This window comes from Vanessa cardui, chromosome 16, assembly GCF_905220365.1.
Source record: "Vanessa cardui chromosome 16, ilVanCard2.1, whole genome shotgun sequence".
NCBI lineage: Eukaryota > Metazoa > Arthropoda > Insecta > Lepidoptera > Nymphalidae > Vanessa > Vanessa cardui.
Window position 1 is genome coordinate 5,464,787 of NC_061138.1, and position 23,255 is coordinate 5,488,041.

The following is a 23,255-nucleotide window of genomic DNA, read 5'->3' on the forward strand; positions in this document are numbered from 1 at the left end:
TCTTTGCAATTTTTATGCCTTAATTGATCGCTTGGAGCCGATTATATTACAACGAAGCCAGTACAGTTCCTAAAAGTAATAAAAACGTGTCAATGACAATAAAACCACGAAACAGTTGATTCGAATTTTAAATTCGGTAATTATTCTTATCATAATTTAATGTTAATCGATCCACGTAACTATCAACGGGAAGTAGTTGAAATAAAACCTCGGTTACAATGGCGGGAGGCTATAAAGCAAGGCGCCATTTTGAATTCGTATTGACGCCGATGCAATGGTATTGTCACTGGGAGGTCCGCATCCGGCGCCGGCCATTTGCATCGAACGCGACTCGAATCGATTATTTTGTTTAGAATTAATTTGTACCCATTAGTGGCAACGCTAGCAGAGTCTATTAATAAACTAATACTCCAAAATAGGCAATGACCAGATAGCGCTCTAACTTACTAGATCTATTCTTACTAAGATATTATTTGCACTTATTTTATCGTGTTTATAAACCGATAGAATATAGAAAATGTACCTTAAATTAAAGTATATTTATAATTATTAAGAATATGATACTTAAACTTAATTACTTTCAAAATCGGAAGAAAACAGTTACACAAAAACTATTCAACTATCAGACTAATTAAATCAATTTCATAATATACCTATGTAGGTACCAACGTTTATTTTCATGAAATAATTTAATACAAAATCTCTGTTAATTTAAAAGATAATTTTGATAGAGGTTTCTTACCTACATAAAGTAAAATTATGTCCCACCTTACAGCATTGCAATTAAAATTGCATGCAATTTGCTTGTACCTATTAATTGTGAAGGAGTAACAAGTGTAGAATCAACGACAGGTGGCCACGCACGTGCCAACTTGAATAAAAAGCAATGAATGTCAAACGAACTCGCGAATATGCATCCTTGCGCCCTTTGACTCCCATCAAATATTCGAACCAGACTGTACCTTCCTAGTATTAAAGTCTATAATATTTTACACATTTTTGGCACTAACGACTTTTTTAACCTATGACTGAAAGATACTTTCTGATTCCATATCATTAAGATATTTATTGCGAACGTTGCGCGTGCTATCGTTTTATTTTAGCGGTTCGGTTCAGCGTCATAAAAGACAATTTTGCTGAGACAGGGTGTGTCCCAGGACCGAGGGTTAATACGCCACCCTCTATGACTGTCTGACTTTTCATTATCGAGATGTTTTATTAAAGAAGGGCTGGTATACGGGGGAAATTTAGGGCTGTCGCACAAATACATTTTTTAACTCACTTATAGGCTTTCTTTCTGTTTAAATTGCATAATTAATTTAACTTTTGTATCAAGAACATGTAAACCATATTCTTACTACTAATTTGTTTTTCCATTTACGCATATTCAGATGGATATTATCTAATAAACAAGAATGTGGCTAACTGACAACCCTATAGTGGATCAAGCGCCAAATATTGAGTTACACGATCGGGTGTGGGTGGAATGTTTACACTTGGATTTAGGGTTGCCAATATTACATTCCACTACAGTCCACGCCATACTACGCTTTTACAATTTCACAACCACTTCTATAAATTGTGGCAACAACCTAAAACATTACAAATTTAAATATAATCAATATACTTTGAAGTGTCAAATACTATATTCGACAATTATAGAGTCCAAAGAAGGTTTCTCTTTAATTTTCACAATAAACGATTCAAATAGTTTGTTACGTCTCGGTCGTCTGACGTCGTATGTTGTCTATCGAACAGGATACGAGCTGTAGCAGATTAAACAACCCGTGTTATAACACACAATTACCACGAAACAATGTTTAACTAAACATGATAGACAATGCCACGCGCCGAATCAAAACATGTGACTCAGTCATTCACGTTGTCCACAAACAATTCACTAGTCACGACTTATTCATACGACGTTAAAATACGATGATGTATTTGAAAATATAAACAGCTAAATATTACGAAATTTCTTCATCTATCTTGGCTACAATGGAGCTGGCATGGCTAGAAGACTTGACTCCCAAAGCAAAAGGTTGCAAAGTAAAAAATATTCATGTAGTTCCCCCATACACATGCTGTACTTAGTCCAAAAGTTAATTCTTTCAATTATTTCTGAAGTAAGCATTCGATTTATATGAACAGTAAAAACTAATATAAAATTGAGTAACAAAATAAGATTAGAATATATTACTGATCGATATTATTTGGGATATTGATGTATAATTATTGTCGGCAATGCAAGTAAGATATATATCGCACCAGTAAAATGATGAAACCGACTTAAATTGATACGCTATTTTGATAAGTGAAGCATAATTGCATTTTAAAGTTATAAAATAATCTATTAAATAGTTAGCTTAGTTTATTCTTTTATTGTACACCACACAGAGAAATAAAAAAAATGTATAACATAGATTTGGCCTTGATATAACAGGCGTACAATTTTGACGAGTTAGTTAGTAGTAGAGTTAGTTTTGGTAGTTAATGTCGGGTATCCATTTTTGACATTTTACGATCATATTCCTTTTGGGGTTTTTTTTACAGAATAGGTCTACTAATGCCACTCGCATAATTTGGAAAATCTTCATAGGACACTTATAATTTTAATGTAATTCAAATTCGTATATATTAATACATGAATATACCTTACGTATTTTGACTTCAAAATAAATGAACATTTCTATATCCTTTAATTTGCATTATTATCATTTTGCGCCATATTTTTAGTGATTTTGTTGAAATCATCAAATCATCGATTTTAATAGTTTTTTTTTTCAATCAAAAATGTTTATTCACTACAACACTATCAAATAAAAGTTACAAACTTTTAAATATGAAACAAAATTATATAATCCCGAAATAATTATAAATATCGTACGTGTGTCGATATTATCTATTAATAACTTACGTCGATGTGGTGGTAAGACCAGTATAGTATATTATTTATCTATAGACCATCGATGGGCCACCCGATGTGAACTAATTGGCATAATCAGTAAGATCGCAGCTGCGATAATTGCACCCGCGTTTAATTATGCCTAGCACTGCTTTAAACACTTCAAATAAGACAACAAACACTACACAATATAAATAAGTATCCAGATTATATAATTATATAATTTACCGCATTCAAATAAATAAATACTTGTGTATGTGCCTCAGTAAATATATCCCGAAAATGTCTCTTTTCTGCAAATAACTGGATTTATTTTTTAAATTTACTATATTAACCCAAAATTCAACAGTAACAAAATAGTACGAAATTTATACAAAAAAGAAATATTATAAAATGATTATGAATGATTACAGCAGTATAGTGTATTAATATTATTACCCTTCGAAATGACAAGGCATACGTAATTTCCATATACCTACCGACATAAAATTAATTACACACATTAAACACCTACATCTTAGGCAACGAAATTAAACGAAGTATCAGTCTTACTAATCCTCTTACACTTTTAAAATATGTAGCAGAACAAAAATCTTGATAGAAGGCTTTACATTTCAAAGCCCGCTCAAGGGTCACGTAAATTAAAATTTACATACAAATATGTGTAAACGGACACAGATCAGATCCCAATTTGAAATGCATCTGATACTACTAGCAACGATTAAATGTCCTACAATTTACGCTTTAAACGTTACTAAAATATTTTTATAGTCAATTATTGGTCGAAAGTACCGTGTAGTAAAGATTTTTCCCGTTTTCGATGCGAGCACACGTGCAGGGTCGTCGGCTTGTGATTCATGCGCATCAGGTATACAATAAAACGGAATACGCCAGCGCTAGTTTCTTTATGTGGCTTTGCACTTCCATATTCAAGGTTCATTTTATGTTCACAGCAAATTTTGCTAGCTTTTAGAACTATAAATATGACTATGAAAATATGTGATAACATATATAAATGAAAACGATTTTTTTTAATTCATTCAATATTACGTGATTTTACATAATTTTGCTGACTCTATTATAATTGATTGGAATCAATTGCAACCTAAACAATTATACCTACTTTAAAACCAGTTAGGTAACTTATTTTAAAAACAAACAATCCAATATAAAAATAAAGTATTTATTTAAACAGTGTTTGGACGGTGACCAAATATATATACAATTTCTTGTTGACTGATGATCCAATAAAGAACGCGGCGTCTCAAAGTGAAATGGGTCCAAATACTCAGGTGCGCCGGCGCAGCGAACGGATACATTGTGATGCCTCGCCTCGCCGCGCCGCGCGGCCAGAAAATAGAATTAAAAGACAAGCCACAATGGACTCAGCCCTTACAATACACGTACAAATACGGAGCTAAATCCCACCAGAATGCTTCAGGTGTTCGTATTTGTAGTTAATGCCAAGATACAGAGCTCATAATAAAAACCGTCGTACTGATATAACTTAAAATGTATTCAAAGAACGTGTTCTAATTATTATCGTATGTATTTTCATAAATAATGTTTCTTTCTTTTCTTTCTGTTTATTTCTAAATTTATACTGATATTGTAAATGCGAAAGTAACTGAATGTCTGTCTGGCATGTCATTCAGGCTAATCCACTGAACCGAATTTTATGAAATTTCGTATGAAGCAAACTTGAAGTACAAACTACCTAATGTCTTACATACTTAATTATGTTCAAATCTAAACTACATGTTTAAGAAATTAGTAGGTATTATAGTATAACCATTTTGTGGAATACTATGCACTACAACTGCTACTAAATTTATAAGATAATCTTTTTGTGTTGTAGGTTTTGTACGTAGGTAACTAATTGATATGTCAAATATACCACAAACGGTAACATCAAATAAGTTATATAATAAAATGTATGTATAAGTGTACTATAACGTGTTTTAAAACGAAAGTAATATTCTTCTCATCTTATGAGATAACTCTAATTTATAGTTACATAAAAAAATATTTAGACAGCGACAAGACGTTTGAAAATAACAGTACTTATTTATGAATTAACAGTTGTCATTCGCGTTAGGGCAATCGTGTCATCGGATATTAGGCAAATCATCAAATTCGCTTAGTTGGCTTTACCGTGGACGAGTACCGGAGTACAAAAAAAAGAGGTAATTTTCTATTTAAAATATCAGTATCAATTTGTACAGATGACATGTATATAAAGCGCCACTATCGTACTAAATAAATTACGTCGGGTCCCTACGTTCATTTTTTCACATCAAATACTAATCAAACATCAAATGCTAAGCACAAGGGCAAAGAAAATTGAAGCCTTAATTGAGTAACAATTACATTATACATAATGGACTTAACCAAATTAATTTCCAATTTTTAAGTAAAGTGAATCTATACTCCAGCCACATTCGATCTGGAATTTTAGTAAACAAACCATGTGTCATCATAATTAGGGTTGATACACTCTTAATAAAAAAATATTATTATTATAATTACAACTATATTCATTATAACACAATTTCCTGTTTAAACACAAAAATTTTAATTTAATACAGAATCCAAAAAATTTATTTAACCGGTCAATACATAATTTATATGAAAATTAGCTTAAAATAAAAGTTTAAAATTTTTTAATTACCACTATAATATTACTACAAAACTAACAACCCTATTTTTTAATACTGACGTAAAGAAATCGCAGGTTTCTAACATTTGGAGTGTTTTTTAAGCAATTGGCAGATTTAGGAAGGTACATAATAGCGATATTGGTGGTGTATATTTTTAGTCGTATTATAATGGTAGTATAACCACAACAGGTTAAGAATGTTAACATTACACACAACGTTTCATTACACATAGATTAAAAAAAAAGACATCTTGTTTTGGCTAGCATAAATATAGCACTAAAATCACTGTTTCAAATCAATCTTAATGAGTCCTGTCGTTTGGGAGGTGATAGATAAAGTTAATAAAGCAAATTATATAACTACGACTATTATTTTAAAATTGGAGGTATTATTTTTGAGATCTTCCAGATGATCATAAGTATTATAATTATAACTAAGAATGCGCTTAGTCCTTTGTTTTAAATATTTTATTATTAATCATCAAATTTAATTTTTATTAACATCAAAAATAATTGTTGTACATATTTCTAAAAATGTTTTGAGCATCTGCCTGACATTGGTTGCCAAGCAATGCTTTGTTATTAAACATTCCACATCGAATTTGGCTGGAGTATAGAACTTGTGTTTTTGTTGCATATTTGTTCCATTATGCATGTATAATATTTATAACTGAACAGCAACATTCTAGAAGATAAATATTCTAACATCCTGTCTTATTGTCTCTATTAGTTACAGAAGAGCTAATTTAGTTTTCACCCAGATAATTTAAATTGCACTTCAATTGGACCCATCGGGTAGTCACCATTCCACTGTAAAGATCACTATATCAGAAAAACATTACTTGTACCTAATCCGTGTAAGACGTAAAATTATAACAATAAAAATAAAGAATTCACTGCCATCTTCTGGATACAGATGCGTTCATTTTAGTTGGGAAAAGCGCAAAAGATGTCGCTTTAAGAAACCATATATTTCAGCGTCATCTATTGTGAAGTAGACGGAAATAAATTTAGACCAAAACGCCATCTATTGACCAATAACCAACTGATTGAAAACTTAAAATTATCTATGATTTCTTTGTATGGCAACCCTACTACTATATAAGAAGGCGCCATATTAAATATTGCTCTATTTTGATTGGTCATTGTGGTTGGCGCTCTTCTTCCATTCGTAAGTTGACATGCGTTCAGTAGCGTCTCATCCACCGGCGTCGGCCATTTTGCCGTCATATGCTGTTTGGGCCGGCGCTAAAGTAATATATCCAGCCGCATTGCGGCCATCGGATACTTATTCATTTCAAGTAAGTTTTAACTAAATGTATTTTATTGTGTGGGTCTCATTGAAATGTGTATTTGCACGAGGTATCTCCACGAAAGGTCTTATATCTATCGTGGTCGTTTTTTAAGTGCAATAGTATCTAAGCTCACCCATTCGGAAACACAAATTCATTCTGTTTTCGTTAGTTACGAGCCTTACAGTCCCTTAAACGTATAAACTCAAACGACACGTGCACGATTGCGTAGCTATAATTAGATTTAATATTGTTTCAGGGCGGATAAGACTGACTTAAGATGTATTTGTATAACCTTACACTACAAGGCTCTACGGCCATCACGCATGCCGTGCATGGTAATTTTTCTGGCACTAAGCAGCAAGAAATAATTATATCGCGAGGGAAAACACTGGAGTTACTACGACCTGACCCGAACACTGGAAAAGTCCATACCCTCATGAAAGTAGAAATATTCGGCGTTGTCCGGTCGATGATGGCATTCCGGTTAACCGGTGGCACTAAAGGTACTTTTACTATTAATAACCTATAACGTACTTTATTTAAATTAAAGTAGAATGCCGCTTATCCGTATTCATTAAGACCGGTGTCTTGCTTCTATTCCTACCATAACCGTTGACACAAATATCTGAAATATAACGTTTTACTTTTAACGTTAACATCTTACTGTTTAATACAGTTTTTAAATGTTAAGCTTGGGACGTATTCATTTCATCGGCGTACTAATGTATATAATAATTGTTACTGAAATGACCACGTGCTATCAGTAATGTTGCATTGTCTTGCTCCGTGCTCTTTCCGTTTTGAAAGAAGTGTGGTATAACTAGATGCATAGAATGTATCCATCACGTCGCTCTTACTGCTAAAATAGCAGCTGGGATGTATCTTGTAATGGTACATTATGTATTTATACTTTATAAACAAATATTTAACGAAAATGAGCGAAACCACTACAGCCACATTCTTTTTACAGATTACATTGTTGTGGGGTCTGACTCGGGGCGAATCGTTATATTGGAATATATACCAGCTAAAAATATACTTGAAAAAGTACATCAGGAAACATTTGGAAAGTCTGGCTGCAGAAGAATAGTACCAGGACAGTATCTGGCTATTGATCCTAAAGGACGAGCTGTGATGATCGGTAAGGAACTATCTTTTGTAACTCGGAACCATCAACCAGTGCTTATGAAGAATAAATGTTTTGTAATGCTTCCTTGTATGTTTACTAATGAACAAATTATATATTTTAGGTGCAATTGAAAAGCAAAAGCTAGTGTACATTCTTAATAGAGATGCTGAAGCAAGATTAACAATTTCTTCTCCTTTGGAAGCTCACAAATCAAATACATTAGTTTATCACATGGTGGGAGTGGATGTTGGATTTGAAAATCCTATGTTTGCCTGCTTAGAAATTGATTACGAAGAAGCAGACTCTGATCCTTCAGGTAAACTAAATATTCATATTTTCAAGTCTGATTTTAATATTGAATGATTATTATGAGGTCCGTGTTTCCGATTGGCAGTGACGCTAAATCCTCTTTTAAATGATTTCTGTATTAAGTAAAATGAAATTTATAATTGTATGATATGATGAATAATTTTAAATATTTGTGCAGGTGAAGCAGCTCAAAAGACACAACAAACTTTAACATTCTACGAGTTAGATTTGGGACTGAATCATGTTGTAAGAAAATATTCAGAACCCTTGGAAGAACATGCTAATTTCCTTATAACCGTACCGGGTGGCAATGATGGCCCATCAGGTGTACTTATCTGCTCAGAAAACTATTTGACGTATAAGAATTTAGGTGACCAGCATGACATAAGATGCCCTATTCCACGACGTCGTAATGATTTGGATGACCCAGAGAGAGGAATGATTTTTGTATGTTCCGCTACACACAAAACAAAATCCATGTTCTTTTTCTTGGCGCAGACAGAACAGGGAGATATTTTTAAAATTACGATTGAGACTGACGAAGACATGGTAACAGAGATAAAACTGAAATATTTTGATACAGTCCCTGTAGCAACAGCTATGTGTGTTTTGAAGACTGGCTTTCTATTTGTGGCCTGTGAATTTGGCAACCAGTAAGTATTTCTTTTATATTTCAAATGTTCAAATCAGAATAAAAATGATTTTATTTGCATGTAAGCCTTGTGTGTTTGAAATAAATTCATTTACACTACTGATCCACATGCTACATAAGACATCTCTGAACCAAGGTTTTCACTTTCTATAGAGTGTATACACACTGATATGAGATGAACAATCTTTTTTTGAATTAAGATATTAGTATTTTGATATTTTATTTCCACACACTTAATATATATCTATCTTTACACAGCTATTTATACCAAATAGCCCACCTGGGTGATGAAGATGATGAACCAGAATTCAGTTCGGCCATGCCACTTGAAGAGGGTGATACATTCTTCTTTGCTCCACGACCTCTGAGAAATTTAGTTCTCGTTGATGAACTTGATTCACTTTCCCCTATATTGGGTAAGATATCATAACATGTTAAAACAGTTATATGATTTATACGTTATTTAAGGAAAGAATTGCTAACACTATTTATTTTTTTATGTTTTAGCTTGCCATGTAGCTGATTTGACAGGTGAAGATACCCCACAAGTTTATTTGGCTTGTGGTAGAGGGCCCCGGTCATCTCTGAGGGCTTTAAGACATGGTTTAGAAGTAGCTGAAATGGCAGTTTCAGAACTGCCAGGATCCCCTAATGCAGTATGGACTGTACGCCGCCATAAAGACGGTAAGTTTCAATATGTAGATATAATCTTTAAAAACGCAAGTAGATACATCCTATGATAGTTTCCATTGCAGTAAGAGGTAGTTCCATCTATTTACTCAAGATTACAAATATATTCATATAACGGCATACAGGGTTTAAGCAGACTCCATAACCCTGAGCACCATGGGAGCTTAATGATTATATTTTTTGGTCCGTGTTACTGATATACTGTGACGCTACAAACTAACCACTTATGAACGCTCCTCTTTATCAACAAGTTACTAATAAAACCCTGGTTGTTTGTTATACATAAACACCAGTGGTTTTTCTTTTCAGAATCTGCTAACGGGCGATGAACATTTTGAAGTACTGGTGATGCACAGGTAGGCATCGATACTCCATTCACTTCACTGGAGGCTGTCATCATAAGAAGATAATGCGTTATTAACAAATAAGACCATTTGATCAATATTCTATATTTGTGTTTTCTCTTTGGTTGCAGATGAGTTTGATTCATACATCATAGTATCATTCGTAAATGCTACACTTGTCCTCTCTATCGGTGAAACTGTTGAAGAAGTGACTGACTCTGGTTTTTTGGGAACCACGCCTACGCTTAGCTGCCATGCACTAGGTAGCGATGCCTTGGTACAAGTTTACCCAGATGGTATAAGACACATACGCGCCGATAAACGAGTCAACGAATGGAAAGCCCCTGGCAAAAAGTCGATTGTCAAATGTGCTGTGAATCAGAGACAAGTTGTTATTGCGTTAACTGGCGGAGAATTAGTCTACTTTGAAATGGATCCTGTAAGTATAAAAATAATAGAATTTCTCATATAATTCCCGACGTGTTTGCGAAACGTGGCTTTCGGGCCGTGTCTCGTAAGAGTGGTGCGTAGCTGTAATCATGCAGTGATAAGCCCACAACGTCGCAGATCATGTCTTAATCCCACTTTGTGGTTGATTAAGGCACTTGGCATATTCCATAGCCAAACTGGAGTCGCTTAGACTGTGAAGGTGGCAAAACCATGCCATGGACAAACACATTAAAAAATATTTTTTTTGATCCGCTTTTTTTCCATAGTATAACTTAATACTGTTTTCAGACAGGGCAATTGAATGAATACACAGAAAGAAAAAAATTGTCATGTGATGTTTCTTGCATGGCATTAGGATCTGTGGCAACTGGAGAACAAAGAGCTTGGTTCTTAGCTGTTGGCCTTATCGACAACACTGTCAGAATAATCTCATTAGATCCAGCTGTGAGTACAAATTTTTATTTGTATTATTGTAACACTCACCAACACAAAATGATGATACAAGGACACCCCTGAAATTATTTGATTACAAACACCCAAAATGCGTTATTCTCAATTTTCTGATCTCACTTAGCAACAAAGTAAATTAATCCTTTTAATATACAAATTTTAATGTTATACATTTTTTCCAGGATTGCTTAGCCCCTCGCTCAATGCAAGCTTTGCCAGCCAGTCCAGAGTCATTATGTATTGTTGACCAACCATTTGAATCGGGTGCTAAATCTGCATTACATTTGAATATAGGTTTAAGTAATGGAGTATTACTGCGAACAACCTTAGACTCTGTGAGTGGTGATTTAGCAGATACTAGAACAAGGTAATTCAAAAATAATTCAATATTTAACCAAACTATTTGTATATTTATCAATGATGTCAAAACTTTTCGCTCCGTGTTTCATCTGAAAGATTGTGACGATTTATTAACCAGATCTGAGATATAACAGCATAAATATCATTTTAAATTTACTTTATTTCTTGTTTTAAACATATGTTTATTTTTAAGGTACCTTGGATCTCGGCCTGTGAAATTATTCAAAGTCAGAGTACAATCTGCTGAAGCAGTACTAGCTGTGTCATCTAGAACATGGCTAGGGTACCAGTACCAGAATCGTTTCCATCTCACACCACTATCATATGAATGCCTAGAATATGCTGCAGGTTTCAGTTCTGGTAAGTGTAATTTATTAAACATGAAAATGAAAATCACTGTTCATATATGAAATCATTACTTCAAAGTAAAATAAAAAACAGGTTTAAAATAATTCTGTCGATGTATTATCAAAGGATGTCCTTCGGGTCATCCTTTGTTAAGCGGTCTGTAGCTGTGTCTATACAGTGAAAACCCGCAACGTCGTAAAATAAGCGGCGCTCTCTACTGAGAGTGCAGCCCACTGCATATTCCATAGCCAAACTGGAGCTGCTTAAGCTGTGAAGGTGGCAAAACCATGCTGTAGACAACTTCAAAAATAATATGAATTGCATCAAAGTTACATAAAATTTATGAAACTAATCTTTATAATTCTATTTCAGAACAGTGTACAGAGGGCATTGTAGCAATCTCTTCAAACACCTTAAGAATTTTGGCCTTAGAAAAATTGGGCGCAGTATTCAATCAGACTTACCAACCCTTGGAATATACGCCGAGAAAGTTCATTATCAACTCTGACAATAATCAAATCATAATCTTGGAGACTGATCATAATTCATACACTGAAGAAATGAAGAAGCAGAGAAGGTAAATAAATGTTTTATGTTATTTTTTCATCCTATCATAATTGGAAGTAATAATTTCTTCAAATGATGACAAACTCACACTTGTACCTGAATTTTCTGTTGATACTCCTGCAGTACTGATTAAGTTTTAAAATTTTAAAATACAATGTTCGTTTTCAAAGTGATGTTACTAAATTCCTTTTTATTTATTAGAGTTCAAATGGCACAAGAAATGCGCGAAGCCGCCGCCGGTGGTGGGCCGGAAGAGCAACAGCTAGCAAACGAAATGGCCGATGCCTTCCTTTCAGATGTTTTACCTGAAAATGTATTCTCTTCACCTAAAGCTGGAGCAGGTTGGTAATTATATTTACTTGCAGTAGTAGCCATATTCTCTGGGCAAGAGCAGCACATGTTATCAAACATTCTGTCTCTAATCGAATGTGGCTAGATTAAATCCATGCATTAATCCCAGATGGCTATATATAAGCTATTTGATTCAAGCATTGGAAACAAATAAGTTTAAGTCATACAATTTATTATGTTAAAAAAATCGATTCAAGCCGAATTAATAAGTTCTAATGAGTTAAATAGAGCTAAAAAATATGAGAGCTGAGATGGCCCAGTGGTTTAGAACGCGTGCATAGTAACCGATGATTGCGGGTTCAAGCCCAGGCAAGCACCACTATATTTATGTGCTTAATTGTGTTTATAATTCATCTCGTGCTTAGCGCTGAAGGAAAACATCGTGAGGAAACCTGCATGTGTCTAATTTCATCGAAATTCTGCCACATGTGCATTCCACCAACCCGCATTGGAACAGCGTGGTGGAATATGTTCCAAACCCTCTCCTTAATGGAAGAGGAGGCCTCATCTCGGCAGAGGGAAATTTACAGGCTGTTACTTTAATGAGTTAAACCTATTCTCAGGTATGTGGGCATCACAAATCCGCGTCGTTGACATGAGCGTGAGCGGCGCACAGCCAAGCACAGTGCTGAAACTGCCGCTGGAACAGAACGAGGCGGCCGTGTCGCTGTGCGCGCTGCGCTGGGCCGCGCACGCCGAGCACGCCGCGCTGCATCTCGTAGTGGGCGTCGCCAAAGACCTACTACTCTCGCCGCGCTCTTGCACGGAAGGGAGTTTACACGTGTACAAGGTATATTTTATATTACTGTGTACATTCATCTTGTTACTTACAACACTCATTCTGAAATCGAATTAAATATATTAATAAGTCCTTATTTTTTTAGGTATATAACACCGGTAAATTGGAACTCGTTCACAAAACACCGATTGACGAATACCCTGGGGCATTGGCAGCATTCAATGGCAAACTGTTAGCTGGTGTGGGGCGCATGTTGAGACTTTACGACATCGGTAGAAGAAAATTGTTGCGCAAATGCGAAAACCGACACATTCCAAATCTCATTGCCGATATTAAGACCGTCAGACAAAGAATATTTGTATCAGATGTGCAAGAATCCATATTTTGTGTTAAATACAAAAAAAGAGAAAACCAACTTATAATATTTGCAGATGACACAAATCCGAGATGGATTACGAATACCTGCATTTTAGATTACGATACAGTAGCCATGTCTGATAAATTTGGTAATATAGCTGTTATGCGATTACCTCAGTCGATCACAGATGATGTAGATGAAGATCCAACAGGAAATAAAGCATTATGGGATAGAGGTATGTAGTATATATCTTAAAGGTTAATTATATATGCTAATTGAATGATGAAATGAATAAAAATCACACATGCTAGACTAATGATAATCAATGATTAATTTATTCTTAATCTGAATTTAATTGTCACATTTGGTAAAATTTTATTTGTAATGACCTGTACTTAAAAGAATTATTATTTTAGGTTTACTCAATGGTGCTTCGCAAAAGGGAGATATTGTAGTCAATTTCCATGTAGGCGAAACTGTTACGTCCCTTCAGCGTGCAACTTTAATCCCTGGTGGCTCTGAAGCGCTGCTTTACGCTACTGTCAGTGGATCACTGGGTGTATTTCTACCATTCACCTCAAGAGAAGACCATGACTTCTTCCAACATTTAGAAATGCATATGAGAAGTGAAAACTCACCCCTATGTGGTCGTGATCATTTGTCCTATAGAAGTTATTATTACCCAGTTAAGGTTTGTAAAGTTTCTAAAGATATTAGTTGTAATTACATCTTCATCTCGTAGCGCGCTAGACAATTCTTTAGTATTAATAACGATAAATAATTATCTTATCCTCTTGTTTGTTGAAACACCGGCTCCCGGTATAAACACATTTTGGCCACAACTGTTGACATACCGGGAGCCGGTATGGCTAAGTGTGTTCTGTTATTCGCTCTGAAGTACCCTTTGTTGAAAGTTTATATATTAGCTATGATTGAGTATTTATATAGAAATGGTTGAAAGTGAATAAAGATTATTCAATTTACAATAAGATTCATAACTTGAATTGACTTGATTCGTACTAAATACGGAGAAAATCTAGTTACAATAAAAGTCTGTCTCAAAATTGGGCTGTCTGTTGACCATACCGGCTCCCGGTATAACAGGTAACACAAGGTGGGCTAATGTCATTTAACATACGAAAGGATAAGCTAAACAAACCAATATCCAAAGTGTAGTCAACAGGTGTTCAAGTAGAACATTTGTGTTACGACGTTGGTAGAGCGAGCCGCGCGCGCGCCGCCCGCGTGCGCGCCGTGCTGGCTGCGCGCGCGGCGCGGCGCCGCCGGCCGTTCCCGAGAGTCGGCCGCCGCTCATGCAGCGCGCCGTAGTATTAGGAACGCACAACTTCAAACAACTCATCAATATTTAATTCTTGTTATCTAACTATCATCTTCATCTAGCGGATGTTGCGTAACCTACTAAATTGACCAGTGCTGATTGTACTCGCGCGTGTTAAAAACTGAGATTGAATGAAAACACGCAAGATTTTAATTCCTGAATGTTTTATTTCATTTAGAATGTCATCGATGGAGATATGTGCGAGCAGTTCAACTCGTTGGATCCTGCGAAGCAGAAAGCGATTGCGGGAGACCTAGAACGTACACCTGCAGAAGTTTCTAAAAAACTAGAAGATATTAGAACTAGATATGCGTTTTAGGTTAAATATTCATGAACATTCTAAATATAAGGAATTATTCGTACGATTTGTTTTAATTCCAATTTAGTTTTACCCTCATACCTTTCCAATACTTCTTACCAATTAAAAAACTATTTTAAGGATAACTTCGAGCAATTGAATCAATGTAATTTTCGGTCTTAATATGTTTGTTTTAACCACTTAAACACTGCATTTATCTTCCCTTCGTTGAAAACAAAAATATGGATATGTATGGAACTAATCAATTTTTCGACTGGAGGGAGGGTAAACAAAGCAGTGAAACCCCAAATGATACATAATAATAAAAAAATCATACTACTTTAGATATTTGACATGACAATAAAGACTACTTCTGAAGCTTACTTTAATAAGCCCAATTAAAACGTACTTCCATTGAATTAGTATACCATTAACGATGGGCCTCTATGATAGCTGTTGTTTTGTTCGAAATATCTATATAGACTTGAAAAACGTCAATTCTAATTTTTGTTTTTATGAAATATATACCTGTATAACATTTTAGTCAGAACATAAAATAAAAGCGTAAGATAAAACAAAAACGTAAATTAATTATAGTTCTAACTTGGCCTAAATGCAAATTAGAAAAAGCCACATTTCCTTGCTTATACGTAAAACGTCGTTACTATGACGATAATATCGACCGGGGCTTTTCCGAGGCTTTCGTCTGAAGTTTCCACGTTGCGTGTCAACCACTGTAATATTAACGCCTGAAAATGTCTAGACGTCGTGACTGTGAATATGAAAGGCCCACAAGCTGGTAGTGCGCTCAGTTTTATTAAAACGACCGCAACATAATGCCGTTTATAAAAAAACACACTGTTATTATGGTATTGTATGGTATTCAGTAGTTCAGAATACAAACAATGAGTGCACGAGTTAACCGAACCGCAACGCGCATCCACCTATGCGCGGGCGTCTGCTTTTAAAGAGCACTCCGGAGCACTCATTAGCCGGTGCACCGTAACTGTGCTGCGGTTGGGAGTAAACGCAACGCGTGTGCAATACGGGGTATTAGAAAGTGTAATGTATACTCTAGTGCGATGCTGACAGTGGGCAAGCCCGTGTCTCTAGTACAACAAAAGAAGCAGCAGTGGGCCCAGGAAAGAGGTGCGTACCGCGTGTTTTTATTATACGCACCCCGAGCACTGCTATAACTGCACGCGCACGCACGCAAGCCGGCAGTTCACATTGTTTTGCAATAATTCGTGACGATTTTGTCTAAAAGTAGCAGTCATTAAATTAACCATTGCCACTGTAAACGTCGACTTGTTTGCAAGAATCATGTGTTGTTAAAGAATAATTGATAAGTCGTTTATAAAATTCGGTTGGTACGTATCTATTTTATTCGATTAATTTTAATTTATAAATTAACTGTTCAGCCTTTATTTACTATTTATCTATTTTAAAACTCAGGTAATTACCTTATTAGTTAATACCATAATTGCAAAAACCATATCTGCTCTATTTCGGTACCAACACATTTAGATCACATACATTCCACCCGATGCGGGGCACAAAGAAATAATTAATTGGCCACAACTCCCGACATATATTTTAGCAAAGTAAGTTGACTATAATAGTCAACTAAGCAACAAGTCGTTGGTGATTTAGAAAACGAAAAGCTATTTTAATAGCTGTCTTGATCTGGATTTCAAATTTCTGATATATATCTATACGATCACGCATCGATTTTTTATAAAACGATTTACAGTTAGAAAGCAAGTCAAGATTATGTTCAATTCAAAATTACAATTCAATTGAGTATTCATAATGAATACTTAGATTAAAAAAATATATATTTTCGATATAATTGTCCGATTCAAGTGAAATATTTGATTTGACGTCAATAACAATAAAAGTAAAAAATTAAATTAAATATCTTGGATGACAACTAATTATTTTTGGATTTTTTACAAGAACTATTTATTAAGTAAATTACATATTGGGGAGAATGTTTTTTAAGTTTTAATAGTCGAAAACTAATAATGAAAATAAAACTTAATAAATGTTTCAATTGGATTGTATATATTTAATTGGAAACGGACTCTAATCGATGGAAAATAATTTGACCAAATCAATGGGTCATAGCACTCTAAAGGCTATCTCTATCTAAGGCTACATAGGTACTTACTTTATTTTATAATTAAAACCTTCCTAACTTTAAGGATGATTAAATATTATAAAATGATCACAAAACTTCGATTTTTCACCCAATCCCAAATACTAACCTCACATACTTAAATACCAAATATCATTATTATCATCTTACTAGTTTCGATTGACTGTTATAAATTGAAAATTCACCGAATTATATTTTTGAAACTAGTAGCACGCAGTTTAATTTTTGAATAGGAAGTTAAAGAATTATTAATTTATGGGTTAATAAATATTTTTTTTAAATGGTTGTCCATTTAGCGAAATTCCTTTTTTTTAAAAAATATCTGCGTTTTTCTTTGTTTGATACCACCTTCGTTTTCTGTTGGTCATGGAATTTATTCAATTGTTTATTAGATTTAATCATCAACATCTTTTAATAATCCAATTCCATAAGACCTGAGAGGACCAAGTGATAAAATGTGAATCTTAACCCATGATTGGTGGTTAAGCATAACTAAACCTAATCTAAAACTATAAATCATTTCGTGCTCGGTGGTGAAGAAAAGCACTGTGAAGAAACATATGGGGTGGGTGTAAATTGGTCACCTGTGTCCACCAAACTATATAGAAGCAGCGTGTTAGAATAAGAGCCAAGACTCTTCCTCAAAAGGAGACGAGACTTAGCGTAGCAGTGGGACATTACCAAGCGACTAGTTTAATTCGTAATTCGATACAGTATTACTACTAAGTACACGAAAATTAGGTAGGTCGTCAAGTGGCGAGTTGATTCATTTGCATTTTATTCAGATAATTATTATATATGTTTAACCTACAAAATCCATTTTTTATTTTTTAATACATAACTCGAAATCATTGTATAACAGACGAATACATATGAATATATTAATAATATTTCGATTATAATTATGTTGAATACTTCACAATAATATTATTTTAGAAATAAAACTAAAACATTGTACCTATTAATAAAAATATTTCTGTATTATGTCTAAATAAGAATAAAATAAACGAATGTTCTAATAGGCTATTTGAGAATGCGTAAAATTAATTGTGAATTATTGTAATCAGTATATATTATGAGTTTAAAAATGGTTATTGACCAAAGTAACTTGAAAATAATACTTAATTTATTAATAAATCAATAAATAAAAATGCATTTTTTCAAACGTTTGTCACGTGACACAAAACGCTTCTGATTGGCCGGGCTTAAGATGAAGTCACATTCTTGTAAACCTTGCTTTACCGACCCCATTGCAGCGCCATATTGTCCAAGTAGCGTTTTCGCGCGTTATTTAAATATGGAATATTTAATATGATATTTTTCGGCAAATATGTACTAGAAATAAAAAAAAAAACTTTTAAAAAAAATAATATAAAATGGATTTTAAAAACCAGTCAAATAGCCTATTCTAACAGAACGATTGTCCCTCCCTCGGCTCTAATAATAATTGCTTTTGTTATTTCCTTTTTATGAAATTTTCTTTTTTAAGTCAAGAGAACTGTATAGACAAAAGTACATAAGGTTCCCTTATCTTAACTGCAAAATTTGAGCGATACGATACGAAATTACTTTATACTTGTATAAAAATAATAGTTCATTTAAAAAAATAAAAATAAGATCAATTTAGGTATTAGTTTACAATTAAATATCTAGTTCCATTACATAAAGGTTGACGTAGCGTTAAAATAATAATATAACAAAACAATTTCGCTCGTGAATTTATTGCGCATGAAAGCGTAGCGAAAAGCATCTTACAAAATATACCTACTACAATCTAGTTGATCTTAAATATTCTGTTAATTACTTGATGTATTTTTACTTCAGAATTAGATTGAAGTTTTTAATTTGTGAAATTCGGTATTTACGTAAAAGTATAATACACGAAATTTCTAAATATTATGTTGAATTGCAAACTCAAGAAGAGAAAATGGCGTCGTTTTCGAGTAAGACAAAATACGATTACCTAACGTTTATTAGTTAAAAAGTGACACACTAAAACACTTTTAAATTAAACATGGCATGTTTTAGAGCTCGAAATAAAATATGTTATGTTCGCGACTAAATGGCCCATTCGATAGTAAAGGTGACCTCTTAGTCGATGTTTGCGGGTTGAAACTAAGCCGGGAACCAAATAACTTTTATGTGTATAATTTCCTAGACAGGAAGTCAAGTAAGTAAACCAAAATTTTCAGTAGGTTTGATATTTTTGTATTCACCAATCGGTATTGGTGCATTAGTTTGGTGGAATAAATTCTAAACCTTTTCTTCCAAATCTTACTTACTTACTTTTACTTTGTGTTTCGTATTCGAAAAAAATTTTAGAAATATATCATACGTCTAATATATTTATATTAATAACACAAGAAATATTTATGACAACCAACTACATTATACATAGTAGGTAAACTGTTGGCATGCGTTTCTTCCGTTGTTCTACTTACATGCTTTATCGACAAAACTTAGAACCCTTATGTAACTAAGTAAAGGGGAAATCTTGATTATTTTTCTTCGATGAAAAAAAAATAGTATTCATTTGAAGGCTACTTTCGACATAAAACGGTCTCTCATTCGAAATTATAATAAAATAAATACATTTAAAATTTAATTTTTAATTCTTAACAGAAGAGATGTCACATCTTTATCTTCCCTGGGGATCAGGAGAACGGTATACCAATCGTTTGCAAGTACGAAATCAGTTTGCCAGTTCTCTCGAACTTCACAAACAGTCTTCATACGAATATCAGGAGCCAATTCAACGCCAAAGAAGTCCGAGTCTACCGCCAATACATAATATCGAATTGAAAAAATCGTTAGATGAAAATAGAAGACAGAAGGAAGTTTTAAATAGAAACGTTTCGAGTGCAAAAAGATTCGCATTCTATGATGAAGATGGGGAAGGAGATACCTCGGGCTACGGCAGTGAAACAGTCAATCACATGAACATTAGAAATCAGTGCGGAACATTTCATGATATTGCCAATAACCCTGTAGTAGCATGGCATCAAGAAGGAAAAGAAAAGAGGTAAACACTTATACAGTTAAACTTCTTGATTCACTGATACACACTATTTCTACTAGCCTTTAGTCTTGTTTATAGTAGTTAATCATTCATAACATTCACTATTTTTAATCTTTTATTTTGACAAAATGAGGCAAATAATTTTATTCACTGCTCAATGTTGAAAGTTATTGTTTCTTTTTATTCCGAACTAAACATTAAACAACTAAACATTTCTTGGAACTCGACCTTAATTCTTATTTAAAATTGGGAGCAACCCTTGTTAGCCAATAGAAATACCGAAAATACGCCGTAGACGGTCGTAGTGATTAGACCTTATAACCGGTCATTGCACTGTAACAATTACGACTTGAACTTTAGTTCATATATTTTTTGGAATTTATTGTGTGTTTGCGAACAGACGTGGCAGTCCACAATATACAATGGAGAACCTAAATCATTCTATTATTAAATAACAAATTACTTTATTCGACAAAAATAATGTGGAGTGATGTAGACTTCAAAAAAATTACTATCAATGTGTTTTTGAAAGAATGTAAGAAGTTTACAGTTGTTATTAAAAATAAATGCTTTTAAATTTAAATAAACGAATAAATGATTACTTTCATAGAAACCTACCACGCTATTTTCATACGAGTGAGACTATGAGCATAATGTAAATTTTTTTAAGTAGAAAGCAACCTTCAAGCGGGCGGTCGGGTATGACAGACGGCGCTCTATCTGCGCGGAGCACGTCCGGTGCAGACGAGGGTCGACCCCGATGGGGAGACAGGGGAGTCGCCACAGGTCGGCTCTGGGAGCCCACTGCCCCCACTGCTAGATTACCTCAGGTAATTTACGAAAAAGTATGTATTGATTAATAATGTGATCTCTCTATTCAACATTGAATTAAATCACCTTGAAATGAAACATTACCATTCGATTTTTAAATGTTAATGTTGCGTAAATAGTGGTATTTATTAAGTATAAATTATTTTTGCTTTAGATGCAAAACCAAAAAAAAGGAACTCCGTCGTGGGTGGAGCGTGGACTTAATATGATAGACAGTACATCTGAAGTGCTAGTCGTTGATCAAAGAAGTTCCACGAATTCGGGTTTGGATTATGACCGATCTTCATACAATGGTAGTGATGAGGGCAGGTCCGTATATATATACATATTGTGTTACATATTACATAATTAATAAAAAAAAAATTGGACTAAATAAAATATTTTTTAGGACCTTTTTAAGAGGACAAAATGTGCCGATTGAACCAGAAATTAAAGCTCAAAGGGAAACTAAAAGGGTTAAAGCTTTAGAACTACAGTCTGCTATATTAAACCAATTAGAAGAGCGAGAAAAACTTCGTCAAGAAGAAAGAGAAAGAAAACTTAGAGAGGAACGTATAGAAGAACTAAGAATACAGAAACAACAAGAAGAAGATCTGTTACGGTTGGAAGATGAAAAAAGAAAAATAAAAGAGAAACAACTATTTGAGCATCGTAAATTGGAAGCTTTAAAAAAGGCATTAGAAGATGCAGAAAAAAAAGCAAAACAAGATAAAGAGAAAAAGTTTAACTGTCACCGTCAACTTACAAATTCTATTGAAACACTCGATTCAAAAGAATCTAATTTAACTGAACATTATGAAACGGAACAACCTAGTCCTATTAAAACTTGCAGCCCTACTAAAACAAATAGAACTTACAATATACAATCATCTCAAAATAAAGAAAATAACTCCCAACAGACAACAACTTATAACTCACCTCGGTCTTTACCGGCAAGTAACTTGAATTTATTTATACACAATGTGCCACCACTTAACTTAACAGATAATCAATTCAATGTTGTGCCAATTGGAATGACAAATGCTGCTGAAATAATTAATAGCCAGTCAAATAATATACAACTTGCTGTTTTACTGCCGCAAAATAAAAATTTGTATAGTATGTCATTAAATTCGATCAATAATTTGCACGAGTTAGAGGATTTGGAAAAAGTCCTTACGCCTAGCAAATATCGTACACACAGGACCAAAGATGCTTATACTCAAACTGATATTAATACGACATCGCAAGTATGCGAGAGAATAGAAAAAGATGATGTCATACGATACGTTGATAAAAATTATTCTAAAATAGATGAAAATGCTCCTCAAGATTGTCACCGTAATACTAAAAAAGATCGTCGCTTAAGATCGGAAGAAAGGTACAAAAAAGACATTGAAAGTCGGCCCAAATGGGGTGCAAATAAGCCCGTAGCCCAATATAAAAAACAAAGCGAAAAAGATCCTTTTTATTCTCAAAAAAGAAAAATACGTCAAAAATACAGACCACAAATAAGAGAGTATGTCTCCCAGTCTAGTGAAGATAGTCGATCTCCAAGTCCTCCCACAAGGAGTGAAAAAACTTTGGAAAATATCAAACATCGAAACTCATTGAGTCAATCGTATTGGAGAAGTAAAAGATCTAGTCAAGATTTTACGACAGTTACATGCGATACTGTAAATAATGTAGTACCAGAATTTACATCTTTAGCACAAATAACTGGGGATGTAAAAGTTGAATCAAAAAAGTCTCCTAAACTGTCCCCATCAAAAAGACTAACACTATCCCAAAAATTTATAAACGATAAATATGGTAGTAAAAAAATGTGGACCGAGGACAGCGAGCAAAATTCTAAGTACAGTTTTAGTGATTTCGATAACACAAAAAAAAATAGTGAACGGTTAGGTTTTTTAAAAAAAGTTATCAATGAGAAAGATGATCGCCAAGACCACAATTTAGAATACGAAACTTTTCCATTAAAAACACAAAACGGAAAATTTTAGTTTAATGTGAACAATAGTT

At 33.9% G+C, this 23,255-nt stretch overlaps 2 protein-coding genes across 4 annotated transcripts; both read left to right on the plus strand.

Annotated features, from left to right (window-relative positions):
- Positions 1 to 6,701: 6,701 nt before the first annotated feature.
- Positions 6,702 to 15,307, plus strand: LOC124536531 (splicing factor 3B subunit 3). Of its 2 annotated transcripts, XM_047113089.1 has the most exons (17): positions 6,702 to 6,865; positions 7,116 to 7,362; positions 7,830 to 8,000; positions 8,110 to 8,304; positions 8,476 to 8,950; positions 9,208 to 9,365; positions 9,457 to 9,633; positions 10,115 to 10,422; positions 10,722 to 10,877; positions 11,066 to 11,250; positions 11,437 to 11,603; positions 11,964 to 12,168; positions 12,360 to 12,499; positions 13,073 to 13,299; positions 13,394 to 13,841; positions 14,023 to 14,297; positions 15,124 to 15,307. In XM_047113089.1, the coding sequence occupies exons 2-17, from the start codon at positions 7,137 to 7,139 to the stop codon at positions 15,262 to 15,264; spliced, it is 3,654 nt and encodes a 1,217-aa protein (XP_046969045.1). In that variant the 5' UTR covers positions 6,702 to 6,865; positions 7,116 to 7,136; the 3' UTR covers positions 15,265 to 15,307. The 2 variants fall into 2 exon arrangements, with proteins under 2 accessions (XP_046969045.1, XP_046969047.1); XM_047113091.1 differs by lacking the exons at positions 10,722 to 10,877; positions 11,066 to 11,250; positions 11,437 to 11,603; ... (4 more) ...; positions 14,023 to 14,297; positions 15,124 to 15,307 and adding an exon at positions 9,949 to 9,995 and having other exon boundaries at positions 10,115 to 10,404.
- A 643-nt stretch (positions 15,308 to 15,950) lies between these two features.
- LOC124536532 (trichohyalin) lies at positions 15,951 to 23,244 on the plus strand. 2 transcript variants are annotated; one of them, XM_047113092.1, is made up of 5 exons: positions 15,951 to 16,392; positions 20,027 to 20,426; positions 21,097 to 21,253; positions 21,409 to 21,563; positions 21,643 to 23,244. In XM_047113092.1, the coding sequence occupies exons 1-5, from the start codon at positions 16,326 to 16,328 to the stop codon at positions 23,234 to 23,236; spliced, it is 2,373 nt and encodes a 790-aa protein (XP_046969048.1). In that variant the 5' UTR covers positions 15,951 to 16,325; the 3' UTR covers positions 23,237 to 23,244. The 2 variants fall into 2 exon arrangements, with proteins under 2 accessions (XP_046969048.1, XP_046969049.1); XM_047113093.1 differs by lacking the exon at positions 15,951 to 16,392 and adding an exon at positions 16,436 to 16,613.
- Positions 23,245 to 23,255: the final 11 nt, after the last annotated feature.

Coding starts and splice junctions, on each gene's coding strand:
- LOC124536531 (XM_047113089.1), top strand. CDS start 7,137: ATGTATTTGTATAACCTTACACTACAAGGCTCTACGGCCATCACGCAT. Junction 10,423..10,721: donor TCTACTTTGAAATGGATCCT/GTAAGTATAAAA, acceptor TACTGTTTTCAG/ACAGGGCAATTGAATGAATA. Junction 11,251..11,436: donor TTAGCAGATACTAGAACAAG/GTAATTCAAAAA, acceptor TTTATTTTTAAG/GTACCTTGGATCTCGGCCTG.
- LOC124536532 (XM_047113092.1), top strand. CDS start 16,326: ATGCTGACAGTGGGCAAGCCCGTGTCTCTAGTACAACAAAAGAAGCAG. Junction 16,393..20,026: donor GCAGTGGGCCCAGGAAAGAG/GTGCGTACCGCG, acceptor AATTCTTAACAG/AAGAGATGTCACATCTTTAT. Junction 21,564..21,642: donor AATGGTAGTGATGAGGGCAG/GTCCGTATATAT, acceptor AATATTTTTTAG/GACCTTTTTAAGAGGACAAA.